The sequence below is a fragment of the Scyliorhinus torazame genome, chromosome 7 (genome assembly GCF_047496885.1).
Source record: "Scyliorhinus torazame isolate Kashiwa2021f chromosome 7, sScyTor2.1, whole genome shotgun sequence".
In the NCBI taxonomy this organism is placed as follows: Eukaryota; Metazoa; Chordata; class Chondrichthyes; order Carcharhiniformes; family Scyliorhinidae; genus Scyliorhinus; species Scyliorhinus torazame.
In genome coordinates, this window is record NC_092713.1 from 154,520,774 (window position 1) to 154,535,350 (window position 14,577).

The 14,577-nt window shown below is 43.1% G+C and overlaps 1 protein-coding gene across 3 annotated transcripts in view; it reads left to right on the top strand.

Annotated features, from left to right (window-relative positions):
* The window catches only part of ralgps2 (Ral GEF with PH domain and SH3 binding motif 2), a 677,925-nt gene extending 670,518 nt beyond the window's left edge, over nucleotides 1-7,407 (top strand). For all 3 annotated transcript variants that reach the window (XM_072511682.1, XM_072511681.1, XM_072511683.1), the window contains one exon: nucleotides 6,369-7,407. In XM_072511682.1, coding sequence (XP_072367783.1) covers nucleotides 6,369-6,398 — 30 coding nt within the window. In that variant the 3' untranslated portion in view covers nucleotides 6,399-7,407. The remainder of the gene's footprint in view (nucleotides 1-6,368) is intronic.
* Nucleotides 7,408-14,577: the final 7,170 nt, after the last annotated feature.

Sequence of the window (14,577 nt, forward strand, 5' to 3'; positions counted from 1 at the left end):
GTTGACTATTATCAATTGATTTGCAGAATCAGGTTGTGCCTAGATTTGCTTTAACAATTTAAGATTTTCTACATGTGGAATACTATCAAGAAGAGGTGGGAGAGTGCCCCAGAAGCTTTATTTACAGTGGGTTATAATCATGGTGCATTCTGAAGTGCTGGACGTTCATGGGCTGGATTCTCCACTGGCGGGATTCTCCTTTGCGCCAGCAGTGCACCCACGCCCAGGGATTTCCCGACAGCATGGGGCAGCCCAAATTGGGAAACCCCATTGGCCTGCTGGCGGGACGGTGAATTCCGCTGCCAGCGGGAGGGGGGGCCGTATGGTGGAGAATCACAGCCCAGTTCTTTCAGCTGATTACATTTTAATCGCAATTGGCTACTCATAAGAATGCAGACGTGTTGATGGAAGTGTCAGAATCTTCATAGTAGTTTTCTAAATCAGTAGCTCCAGTTTTCCCAAAAGTTTGAATCCATCTATGTTAGAATGTTGCAGCTCAGCTCGGCATGCTACGGAAAAATAAAGTCCCAAACAAGTCCCAATTTCTGAGCTCAATTGAGAACACCATAGGAGCTATTTAGACTTGGAGTAGACCTTTGTGTTTATAATTAGAATATTAAAAAAAGGGGAAAGGCACTCAGCATCAATGTAAGAAAGACAGGAACAAACTTTCATACTTTGGAAAATATTTGTTAGATAATCTCATTGCATAGAACACCTCTGGATGCAGCACTTTAAACATACAGTCATTCATTTTAACCTTCACTATCTGAATGGAATTCTCCTGAAGCTGACCACCCACCCACGGTATAATTTTCCCATTTTGCCTCCCATTTGAAAATGGATCATCTATTGAACTGGGGTTCCTGGAGATTGTACTTCTAGAAATTGTTTCCCTTTTGGGATACTTGCAACTTGTGTAATTCTAATAATTTAAACTAATACCAGGATTAATCTGGGGGAACATTAGTTGTTGTCTCTGTCACTTTGTTATCATTATGATCCTAATATGAAAACCTCTTTAGCTGGATATTATATATAGGTTTGAAATCGACTTTTCATCAGGAAATGGCAAACTTGGGGCTCCAAGACGGGATGTCTATCGATCTTCTTGCTGTCGAAAAGAACAGCCAAAAGAGATCTATTTCCCTCCAAAATAAAGATAGAAAGTCTTGAGATTTGTATGTGCAATTTTTCTTTCCTTCTGGAAATTGGCAAAAGTAAGGGAAATGAAAACTGCATTCTTGTTTCATATTGACCAAGAAAACATGGTTCTGTCTGCCTTTTGAAGCCATCTGTGGTTTTGGTATAATTGGCATCTGCTCCAATATAAGGAAGTGTTTCCTAGTGTCTGAAAGAAACAGCAGGATTTATTGCCATAGTTTATTTGGCATTAACGTTTCCAGAACCCATGTCTCAGAATCTTTGAAACAGTTAAGGGAAAGTATTTGTAATTTAATTGTGATTCATTTTGGGAGCACACAGAATACCAAGGTTTAAAAGAAGACATATGAAAGATAGTACTAATGATCAAATCCTTAAATTAGTCAATCTTATGCAACCTTCCACAAACTAAGTATCTTCTCAGTGGTGCTTTTATTTCATATATGTTCCTTCAATGGAAAACTCCCATTCCTGTCAGAGATTGGACACCTCAGGGCTAGTATGTGAGTTCATTGGCTGACTTTGTCCTTTAATACCCTATGTCATTAGGTTTAAGGTTGGAACACTGCTGAACTTGCTTTAGTACATCTAGTTCAAGAAGGCACTATTCCCTTTTCTCTGATCCAAGTAGGTATCAAAAAATTAAGATTCTATTATGTGGATAGAATATTATGTGGATGCAACTTGGCACAGAGAGAATAAAGACGATTGAGAAATCCATTACATTTCTAAATGACAAATGTTGTTATACATAAATCTGCCACCGTGCATTGGGTGGCTTCTTTTTGGTAGGCTATAGCCTTTAATGGGCACCAAGCAATCCCCTGATATAAAAAAAACAACTGTTCTCCAAAAACAAGAGCCCCTGAGCAGACCAATTTCTGCCAAACCTACTACACAGAATTAATTAAACAACTTTGCTTTGATTTGGCAGAGCTGTATTTGTTTTTTGTGTGGATTGGAACTTTTGCCCCTTAATGATACAAGGGGGAAAATGGCAAAGGAAGTATGTGACTCACTGGCAAATATATTCTTTGAGCTATGTTAATGGCAAGTTTCCTATCCTCCTTCCATACAAAATATTTATTTACCAACAAAGCTTTTTTTTTAAATTTCAAGTTTGTCAACCTTATTGAATGTTCCTAGCTCTCGTTTTGAGCAAAATCTCTACTTTTGGTCTGTTTTTTTGTGCTATCAAGATTCTTTAGAAAAATGAACAGGCTTAAGCCATTCGGCCCTTCAGACTTGCTGCACTATTCAGTAAGATCAAAGCTGAGCTTTTACCTCCATTCCACTTTTCCACACTATCCCAAGAACCTTTGATTTCCTTGGTATCCAAAAATCTATCAATCCCTTCCCTGAATGTTCTCAACAATTGAGCATCCACAAATCTCAGGGGTTGAAAATCCAAAGATTCAGCCCCAATTCTGAGGCTGTCACTCTTAGTTCCTAAGTTACTCAACCAGGAGAAAAATCAAGGAAATAAGTAGCAGCCAGATACCATTTAAACATGAAACTTTGAAAAATATTGTTGATATAAAGTTCCTGTGACAGAAATCCTGTACTTCTGCCATGTTTTAACTTGATGGCGAGTTCTTTGAACCCAGTGATCAAAAGGCTAATGTATTCAGTTTCCTAGGCTCAAGTTTTGGAATTCCCCCCCTGAACCTCTGAACTACATCTCTACCTCGGTTTTCTTTTAAAACATTCCTTAAAACTGCCTTTCTAATCACCTGATGTTGGCCGCCTGATTTAATATATCCTCATATGGTTTATGTCAAACTTTATTTTCTTCCACTCTTGTAAATTACCTTGGGATGTTATACTACATTAAAGGTGCTATATAAGTGCAAGTTGTTGTTTATCACAAGTGGGTTGACATTCAAGTGAGCAGGTTATGCTCCAGTTGGCTCTTGCCTTGGTGAGATCCCACCTGGAGTATACCATTCAATTTTGAGGATCTCTGGAAAGGTATATTGTCCTTGAAAGGACCACAGTACAGATTTAATAAACTGGCAGGAAAAGCTAAGCTAGACCCAAGCAAACACATATTATGCGATCTAAACATCTATATTTGTAATCAAACTGCCACTTAACCAGGAAATCACAGTATGTATTCAGGAGTATTTGATGAAATTGTTACCTTAGAGTCATGTCACTTGGGATCTTAAAGAAAGATAGGTTAGGCTTACTAGTCCCTCAGAACATTAAGAAAATAAAGCCGATGTAAAGGTTATCAACAAAATTTTAACTCTTAGATTGTGACATTATATTTTCCATTTGAGGAGTTGGCATGATATGCACTGTAAATGTATAACAATATTGTTGCATTTCCGGGGGCGGCCATGATGTGAGCGGTCGCACATTTGGCAGCTCCCACTCGAGGCTGGTTTTTTCGGACCTTTTCCCCATTCGGAGGGTGGATGTGTGGCTGAAGAAGGTGTAGGGCTGGCCAGAGGGAAATTTGACTCCACTGGTGGGACTGGTGGATGGTTCCATGAACCAGAAGTGGGTCGAGAAGAAGGGAGCAGTTGGAGCAGGAGAATCTTTGTGCGCCACAGCTTAAAATGGCGGAGGGTAAAGGGCCTGCACTGCCTACCCAATGGTCGATGGGTCAACTGGTGGACTTCTTAAACGAGAAGTTCAGCCTGCAGAGGAGAGAGGCCCATGGGGACCTAGCCAAGGCTGTAGGGCTGCTGAAGTCGGGAATCGATCGAGTGGAGCAGAGGCTGGAGTCCCAGGACCAAGCTATCCAGAAAGTGGAGGAGGCAGTGAGGGAGCACGAGGAGCAGTTGGCTTCATTGGCGACCAAATTAGGAGTAATGTGGGAGACTCAGAAACGGCTGCAGGGTAAGGTGGAGGACCTTGAGATTTGCTCCCGGAGACAGAACTTGAGAATTGTAGGGATGCCTGAAGGCATTGAGGGAGCGGATGCTGCCACTTATGTGGCCAGAATGCTGGAAAAGTTGATGGTAAAGGGGGCCTTTTCCGGCCCCTGGAGGTCGACCGAGCGCACAGGGTGCTGATGAGGAGGCCACAGGCGAACGAGCCGCCGAGGGCAAGGGTGGTGCGTCTTTACCGGTTCCTGGAAAGAAAAAGATTCTGAGGTGGGCGAGGCAGACGAGGAGATGCACCTGGGAGGGGAGTGAGCTGTGAGTGTATCAGGACCTGGGCCGGATCTAGCGAAGAGGAGGGCCAGGTTAAACTGGGTGAAGGATGCCCTCTTTAAAAAGGGGGTGAAGTTCGGGTCGTTGTACACGGCTCGCCTCTGGGTGACCTTCAACAACAGAGAGCACTACTTTGGATCGCCAGAGGAGGCAATGGAGTTTTTGAGTGACAATGGACTAGCAGGTGAAGGAAGACATTGAACTGTGGAGGAGGGGTGTGGAGGTGAATGTTGTTTTTTTTTCTGTTTTTTGGTAGTGAAGCATGGCCAAGTTAGGCCAACTAATAAAAGGGACTGAACAACTTGTATCTCCGCTGCCTCAGATGAATACTGGGCATTTCCTGACAAAGTGCCAAATATGGAAGTAAACCAGCATGCCAGTAAACCAGAGATCCCCAGATTGTTTACCCTCTGCAACTCCGTTGGCTGAGTCATGTGCTCCAAATGAATATCAGCACCTTCCAAAAGACGTGGCAAGCTTGCTATCTGCACGGGTCCAACAGGTTGCCAAAGTCTGTGATACAAGAATGTTCTGCAAGCAAAACCGCAAGTTGACTGGGATCATAGTTGATGTATGGGATGTCCTTGCTGCTGACTGGAGTGCCTGGAGATAAGCGGTCAAAGAGGGCATGCAAGAAATTTAAGAAATAGGAGCAGCCATTTGGCCACTTGAGCTTGTTCTGCTATTCAAAAGATCATGGCTGATCTTGTACTCAACGTCATATTTTTTAAAGAAATATTATTATTGACAGCATTTTTCATATATGCAAAAATGAAAAAGCCAAACTTTGGCCAACGGGTCTCAGCGTTATTTTTTGTCGCTATGCCACTCATCAGTCACAACAGGTTATGTTCAATCCAGAAGTGGCACAACCAAGTGCAGTCCCTCATCTCCCAAGATAGACAGATGCCTGCTTTCAATACATTATCTTCAATAAATTAGTTAAAATTCAAAAGCAATGGGCAGAATGTTTTTGACTTTTTTCGAAGTGTTGTCTCTGGCGGGAAAGGTGGAGGACAGCCTATCAGCTGCCTTCTTGGGTTTTCCTTTTGTATTTTCAAACACTTAGAAAAGAAAATGGAAGGGGTGGGTAATTCCCTACATGGTCAGAGAGAATCTCAACGGGAAATCCTACTTGTGTAAAAGCCGTTTTGGGACTCCCGCTGGACTCACCCTTCTAGCCCTCCAAAAATGGCTGATCTTGTACTCAACGTCATTTTTTTTAAAGAAATATTATTATTGACAGCATTTTTCATATATGCAAAAATGAAAAAGCCAAACTTTAGATTGCATGCTCTGCTACTTAATGAAAACAAAATAAAATTCCTTTTAAAATTACAGAATAGATCTAGTAGCTGAAGTTATTAATAAAAAGGCTTTTTTTCTGTTATTCTGAGTACACTATCAGGTGGAAGTTTTATTTTTACACATTCTTTTATAAGTGAAGCATCAATATGGAATTCACAGTAGCAAAGCTCAGGTGTTGTCTTTAGTTTTGTAATGTATCTCTTTGTAATGTATCTCTTGTACATCTGAAATATCTCAGAAAATTTTCAATTACCATTTAATAGAATTCAAACTTGAGGCACAGTTACCACATTTTCATTGTAATTCTTATGGTTGGAGTAGTTAACTGTCACACACTATTCACAGAAATGTGACTAGACATCTTGCTGTTAATTGTCAAAACACCAGCTTATTTGAAATCAAAAATGGAGATCAACAACCATGGTATGTGTTTTTCCAAGGGCACCAATAAGAAAAGAAAATAGGAAAATGTGCCCATAATAGCATGAATTAGTGTAATATATATATATGAATGTTAAGATTTGAAAAGTTTTTGCCAATCTAAATTATTAGAGCATTCTAAGTGGTAGTTAGAATATTGGTTATTTTGTGGGAGAAAGGAACATGTTCATGTCCTTGAACATTACTGAAGTAACAGATTTATAGCCCTGGTGCTGTGGGAAATGACGGTTTTAGATCCTTAGGTCAGGTAATTGTTTTATCTAATAATTTGCAATGTTATCTCCACAGGTTCCTGCAAACCTAATGTCTTTTGAGTGACTGAAGCTCTTGATATTATTCAAAAATTGACTTGGATGCAGGCTTGATAAATATGTGCAGTTCGCTAAGGACCTTGTGGAAGAATTCCAGCATTTTGTTCTTTCTGTGCCAGAATTGAATCCAAGGATGTGCTTAATGTCTTCGTATTCAAGCACTGACTACGCAGTACTAATCACCAGGACTAAATGGGAACAATACCTGGAATGGCTGAGAAGCATTGGATGATTGATCTGAACTTCCGTGGACTGTGCACTCCCAATTGCACTGACTGCCCTGTGGAACCACTGCCTTAAGCAAGAGATTTGTTACACCAAATAGTGTACATGTTATATCCAATAACGCTGGGCTTTTGATACAGAAAATCCAGCTAGATTACAGTTATTGTAGTTAACAGTTTTGGGAGAGCTTTCTTAGCTTTTATTTTTGTGTTTTGTTTTCATTCAGCATTCATTCGGCTAAAATGCTCTAGTCTAGTTAACCCATGTTGGGTGTGAAAACAGAATGAGCTATCTATGTAGTCATCAGTATTATTGTGTAGAATAATTGCACATCCATAGGTTTTTAATACCTAAAATATTTTATTTTGTTTGAAAAAGTGTTTTTTAACTGAACTGTTTTGTACCCAGCGTATTTTGCTTTTTTTTTAATTTTTACAATGTGAACATATTTCCTGTGAACTTTATCTGCTGCAATCTTGAATGAAAGAAACTACCTGTGGTAACTTTGTACTATGAACATTTAACATGCCATTTGATTATTGTATATTTTTCTCAATCTCTTACACTAATGTATACAGCTTACTTTGAATCTCTCACATCCTGCTAACGCACAGTCTGTATTCCATCAAGTAACCCTTGAAGTACTACTGAACCTGACGGTAACATTTTAATGCATTTTGTGTGACTGATGTGTTTTCCACAACTCTGGATGTAGTGTGTGTATGTGTGTTTGCACAAGCAAGTTTTAAAATCCTTTAGGTACATATTAAAGAAAGTTTTCCTATTCAAAACATGTCTTAGAAGTGCAAACAGCTGATGCAACATTATATGCTGTTTCCACCAAATGAGTATTTTTGAAAAAACGGTTTAAAATAATTTTCACGGAGGCATCCCAAAATTGCGAAACAGGTTGAGCTAAGAATCATCAAATGCCTCGAGACCTGTGGTGGTCCTGCATGAAAACTGCTTGTTATTTTAGTTAGCTTCTGCTTATTTCCCAATTATTTTTCCTCCATCCAAACCAAAAAACACAGGGCGCTATTCTCACCTCCACGCCGGGTGGGAGAATCGCCGGGGCACCGCGCGAATCGCGCCACGCCGCCCCAACCCCCGCACGCGATTCTCCCACCCCCTGGAAACCAGCGGCGCGCGATTCGCACCGGGCCGCTCGGAGAACCGGCGAGCGGCGATTCTCCAGCCGGATGGGCCGAGCGGCCGCTGCGATACGACAGGTTCCCGCCAGTGCCGTCCACCCCTGGTCGCTGCCGGCGGGAACTCTGCGGGAATGCTGGGGGGGGGGGCGGCCTGTGGGGGAGGGAGGGGGGCTCCTTCACCAGGGTGGCCTCCGATGGGGTATGGCCCGTGATCGGGGCCCACTGATCGGCGGGCCGGCCTCTTCCCCCCCCCCTCCTTCCGCACGCGGCCCCATGTTGGTGAGGGGCCGGCATGCGTAAGACATTCCCCGCGCATGCGCAGGATGGCGCGGCCCAACTGCGCATGCGCCGTTTGGCGCGGCGCCCATTTGGCACCGCGTAAGGACGCTGGAGCGACGTGATCCCTGTGGGGGCCAGAATAGGTCGTGCCCGGGCCCTTTCTGCACCGTCGTGAAACGCGACGGCATTCACGACGGCGCGAACACTTGGCCTCCATATCAGAGAATCGCCCCCACAATCATTCCAAATAGGTTGGTAGAAAAATCTGACACAGCATGTGTAATAGTGGGACCCGAATCTTCTGTCAGCACATAGATCCTACTGAAGTCTGAATTGCAAGTTTGTGCTGTTGCACATTATTTTAAATTAAATTTGTAGCATTTGAATGCAGATTAAAAGTAGTAATTGAAGCCATGTTTATGGCGGTGTGACCCAGATATCTAACCCTGGGGGTTTGCACTCTAAAAACAATACTTCACAATACTGCTCGCTAAGATAACCATTTTGGCAATTACTATGGGGTGCAACAAATATCTGGCTTTCAAGTTAGGCATTGGTCTGGATTCTCCATTCTAGAGACTAAGTGCTCCCGCCAGCGAACAATCGGGACTGGTCTCTGCTGGTTATGGGAGTGGTGCCCAGGTGAGAGTCTCTTTCCTTAACCATGCAATTGTATGTATGGGGGAGAGCACTCCGGATTCCATTGGAATCCCGGTATTGGGCTGCCATTTTGAGTGAACAGCCCAATCCTGAGGTCTGGCAGCACCCCCACACAAGGTTATTCCTGCTCCCCGCCCACACCACAACGAACAAGGAGAGGAATCCTTCTCCCCCACTAGAGGAACAATGAATGACACCACCCCCCTGCATGCACGCATGAGGGTGACTTGACCACCCCCCCATCCCATCAATCACCACCCCCCATCAGGAAACCCCCAATGGGCACCCCCTTCCCCCCATCATGCAGACGTCACAATGGCACAGTTGTTGGCACTGCACCCCCACAGTGCCAGGGACCCAGGTTTAATTCCGACCTTGGGTGACAGTGTGGAGTTTGCACGTTGTCCTTTGAATGAGTGAGTTTCCTCCACGTGCTCCGGTTTCCTCCCACAGTCCAAAGATGTGCAAGTTTTTTTCCCTCCCCTTCCACATCCGGTGGCAGCAGTCACTCCAGCAGGGTGTATCCCGGCAACCTAGGGAACCTCCTCCAGACCTTTCGTGCAAAGTCCCTAACCTGCAGGTACCTGAACTCACTACCCCTTGGCAGCGCTACCCTCTCCTTTAGCTCCTCCAGAATGACTAACCCTTCCGCCAAATACAAATCCCTCATTTTGACCAGCCCCACTTCCCTCCACCTCCTATATACACTATCCATCCCCCCAGCTCAAACCCATGATTCTCACACAGCGGCGTTAGCACCGACATCCCTTCCATCCTAAAATGCCTCCTCAGCTGATTCTATATCTTCGCTGTGGACTGCACCACTGGGCTCCCTGAATATCTACTCGGAGCCATTGGCAATGCTGCTGTCACCATAGCCCTCAAACTAGACCCCTTACAAGATTCCTCCTCCATCCTAAGCCACTCTATCCCTTCTCCTTCCCACCACTGCTGCACTTTGTCCACATTCGCCGCCCAATAATAATGAAGCAAGTTTGGCAACGTCAACCCCCCCTGCTGCCTCTGCCTCTGTAGCAAGTCCTCCCCACCCTCGGCTCCTTCCCCGCCCATACAAAGTCCGAGATTAAAGATGTGCAGGTTAGGTGGATTGGTCATGGTAAATTGCCCGTCAGTATCCAACGGTTAGATGGAGTTACAGGGATAGGGCGCGGAAGTGGGCCAAGTAGGGTACTCTTTCAGAGGGTCAGTACAGACTCGATGAGCTGAATGGCTTCCTTCTGCATTGTAGGGATTCTATGGATCAGACCCCCCCAAACAGACATCTCCCCATGAGTCACCCCCATCAGTAACCCCCCCCCCCTCCATTAGAGACCCCCATCAGTCACTCCCATCACAGACCCCCCCCCCCCCATCAGAATCCTCATGAGTCACCCCTGCCTATGAAGAGCAGTACAGGGAATATCGTGAAAGATCACTGCATTTTTATTTACCCTTCCCTAACATCTGCTTCAGACAAAAGTGTTTAAAACGGCAGCAGTTACAAGTATCAGAGGCTTCCTCCAGAGCCAAGTACACTTGAAAGGGCTTCAAATCCCCTGACAGCCTTTGAAATGCAAAACTCTCATTGAATTTCACACAGCAATACATTGCGCTAGCCAGCGATCAACAGTTTTATAATTCCAGTGACAGATGCTTGGTGGATTGTTTATCTATCTTTCCCTTCACACTTGAAAGCATTTCTGATACCCTACTTTGATGCTAACCACAATGTTTATAAACACTGCTGCTATGATTGACAGCTCATCATCACATCAAAAGGAGCTCAATGGTTTCACTTGGCTGATTTTGATGTGGTGAGGCGTTGTCAATCATAGCAAAAGTACCAAACCCGTTTTTTGGGAGCGTTCCATTCTCTGCCTGATTGGGATTCCCAATCGCGGAGTCAGGCAATGGAAATTTCACCCCGCTATATTTATGTCGCGCAGTGGGAACAATTTGTATAGAATGACAGCAGAAATATATTTCCGTCTCAGCTTGCAGAGTGCTTAATCTCACCCTTATAGCTGAAGAACTAACATTGTCCTCTACATGAGGTATGAAAATTACACCTACATTTCTCCAAGGGAGAAAGCAAGGGAAAGCAAATATTCTGTTAACAAGGAGAATTAAAGGCAATGGTCAAAAATTGCCATTTTTCTTCCTCAAAATGTGTCAGTAAATGATAGACACCGAGAACCATGCTCAAGTAAGTAGAACAAAAAGAAATCAGCTTTGATTTAATTCTTATTTTATTTTATTATTGTTTTTGTACATAAAGGACTGCTACACCAAAGTTTGACAGTTATATGTAATGTTATGATTGTTCTGAGATAAGCCATTAATTCGGAGCATTGACATTGAAGTTAGTTGTGGTTTGAGTGAAATTTCATTCTGGCTGCTCAATAACTACAGTTACAATGGGAAAACAAGAGATAGAGTTTTGATTGATTGAAAATATTCCACTGGATCTACTGAAGTAGAATGCTAAGTACAGACCCCAGTAAGAAAAAGCTGGATGCAAAATAAAATATTTCCAAATTTCTTCATTGAAACCCAAATGTTGGTATCCCAAAACTATGGATGACATGGCATAGGTAAGAAATTAATTCACCTGGTACTAAGATAGTTATTGAGTTCAGGAAGTCTTGTAAGATCCTGATTGCATTTTCAATCGACTGGAGTCAAAATATTTGAGAGAATGAGAATGCTTTTAAAAACATGGTACCACCATTGCAGTATGTGTCATGTTAATTGTGGTAAGTTGGCAAGACATTTTTCCTTCACTGAAGTGCTTGAAAATTGCTTTAACAATGTTTCAATAAAAATCCCCACCTAATTAAATGGTTACTATTACATAAGCATTTTCTGCTGAGAATTCTGATCTGAAATTATCCACACGAACCCTGTGTAACACTTAAGTGGATATTTCAACTGGATTTCCATTGTTAATTTGAACACTGGTCTATGATGGCTCTCTAGAACAACCATATTGCGATATATTATCTTTTCCATATAAATCACACAAAATGCTTTTTCAACAAACAAAATCGTTTTTTTAGCAGCTGAAATGTCTCTTATCTAACAGTTTTAAACACAGTCCAAAATTTCTTCAAAAAATTATAATGGGAAAATCTTCTGTTTAGATTTGAATATTTGCCACCTTGCCTCTGGCAACTTTCTCAGATCTTTAATCTCTTACCTACTCAAGCTGAAAACTCTGTTTCAGAAATCGACTAAGCCTCGACTTAAAATAAGTAAATTTGTCGGAACATGTGTAAAATCTATAAAAATGTGAGTTAATCACCAGCCTCTGCTTTCAGTTTCTAATTATTTTCAATTTCCCTCCTAACTGAATTGTCTACTTGCTTCACTTTTCTCTCATCCCTTTCCTGCAACCCTGCTGCCTCCACAGTAGCACAGTGGTTAGCACAGTTGCTTCACAGCACCAGGGTCCCAGGTTCGATTCTCGACTTGGGTCACTGTCTGTACAGAGCCTGCACGTTCTCCCCGTGTATGCATGGGTTTACTCCAGGTGCTCCGGTTTCCACCCACAGTCCAACAATGTGCAGTTTAGTTGGATTGGGCATGCTAAATTGCCCTTAGCGTCCAAAAAGTTTGTGTGGGGTTACGGGAATAGGGTAGAGGTGTGGGCTTAGGTAGGGTGCGCTTTCCAAAGGCCGGTGAGACTCGATGGGCTGAATGGCCTCCTTCTGCGCTGTAAATGCTGTGATTGGCCCACCCTATCCCTGCCCAATATTATTCCCTGTTGCTTGGTTTCTATGGCAACATTAACACCATTGTTTCTTCTCCAGTTTCTTCTGACAGTGTGCGCTACCTGTATCCAAATTCAACAACCTGCAAAGGAGGAGGAGGAGGCATCCAAGGAAGGAAATTTGGGAATTAAAACTGTAACCCTTTGTTGGAGGTGCTCTAACCACAGTCAGGTAGGCAAGAGTAGAATCAAGCAAGAGCAGTGGCAGCAAGCTGAAGAATAGAGGAGAGCCATTCGTCAGGGATGGTATTTCAATAATGTCAAAGGCAACAGAGAGGTTGAGGAGGGGCTTTGCTTAGGACCATTTTAGATTTGAAACATGATTGAAGAGATGAATATAATAATTGCAGGAGAGATGGACATGGATTTGGGATGTGAATACTTCCAAGGATTTGGTTGAAATAGGTCGGTTGGAGATAGAGTGATTGTTTGCATGGGCGGCACGGTAGCACAGTGGTTAGCACTGTTGCTTCACAGCACCAGGGACCCAAGTTCGATTCCTGGCTTGGGTCATTGTCTGCGCAGAGTCTGCACGTTCTCCCTGTATCTGCGTTGGTTTCCTCCGGGTGCTCCAGTTTCCTCCCACAAAGGTCAGAAAGACGTGCTTGTTAGGTGAATTGGACATTCTGAATTCTCCCTCATGTACCCGGACAGGCGCCGGAGTGTAGCGACTAGGGGATTTTCACAGTAACTTCATTGCAGTGTTAATGTAAGCCTAATTGTGACAATAATAAAGATTATTATTCTAAAATAACATTTGGGGGTTTGTTGATGGCAGCTTGTGTAAAGAACTTTGGAGAAGATTTTGAAACCACAATTTCTGGTCCAAAGTGCTTCCATTGAGCTTAAGGCTCACTTGCCCTGTGAGTTTTTTCTCCTCTCTCGTCGTGCAAGTACTTTTTCTCTGCCTTGTCACGTATTGTTTGCTTATTGTTTAATATTTTTCAATCAAGTGGCGTGTGCTCCCACTCTGCAACTGACCGGAAGATCAATATGTTTTCAATTAAAGCAATTTGTCCTGTATTTTCATACCTATCCAGGCTGTTCCAGTTCAGCTATAACACTGGCATCTAGCCGACAATGTGGCAAATGTGATGTCCACCAAAAGAAGAACAAATCCAACCTGGCTAATTTCTACCCTATCAGTCTACTCTCAATCATCAGCAAAGTGATGGAACATTTAATCAACAGTGCTATGAAGCAGCACATATACTACAATAACCTGTTCACTGGCGCTAAGTTTGCAATCCATCAGGGCCACTCAGCTCCTAATCTGATTTTTAATATTTTTTCATGGGATGTAGACATTGCTGGCTAGTACAGTATTTGTTTCCCAACTTAATTGCCCTTGAGAACATAGTGATGAGCTGCCGTCTTAAAGAGGTGCACATCATGTAGTGTAGGTACACCCACAGCACTGTTTCGAAGGGAGATCCAGAATAATGAAATGAAAGGACAATAGTTGCATGTCAGGATGCTGTGTGGCTTGGAGGGGAGCTTGCAGGTGAAAGTGTTACCATACCTCTGCTGCCCTCGTCCCTAGGTGATAGAGGTCACAGGTTTAGAAGATGCTGTGGAAGGCGTTATGAAGAATTTGGATGAATTACTACTGCACATTTTAATGATGGTACACACTGCTGCAACTGTACGTCAGTGGTGAAAGAAGTGAATGTTGAAGGTAATGGATGGGATGCCAACCATGTAAGTTGCTTTGTGCTGAATGGTGTTGAGCTTCTGAAGTGTTGTTGAAACTGCTCTCAACCAGGCAATTGTAGAGTATTCCATCACACTCCTGACTTGTGCCTTGTAGATGATGAATGATATGCTTTGGGAAGTTCCTGCAGAATTTCCAGCCTCTGATCTGGTCTTGTAGCCACAGCATTTATACAAGATAAGACCATAAGACATAGGAGTGGAAGTAAGGCCATTCGGCCCATCGAGTCCACTCCACCATTCAATCATGGCTGATTTCAACTCCATTTACCCGCTCTCTCTCCATAGCCCTTAATTCCTCGAGAAATAAGACCAAGATGTTGATAGTGGGAGATTCAGAAGTCTTAATGCCATCGGATGTCAAGGGCAGGTGGTTGAATCCT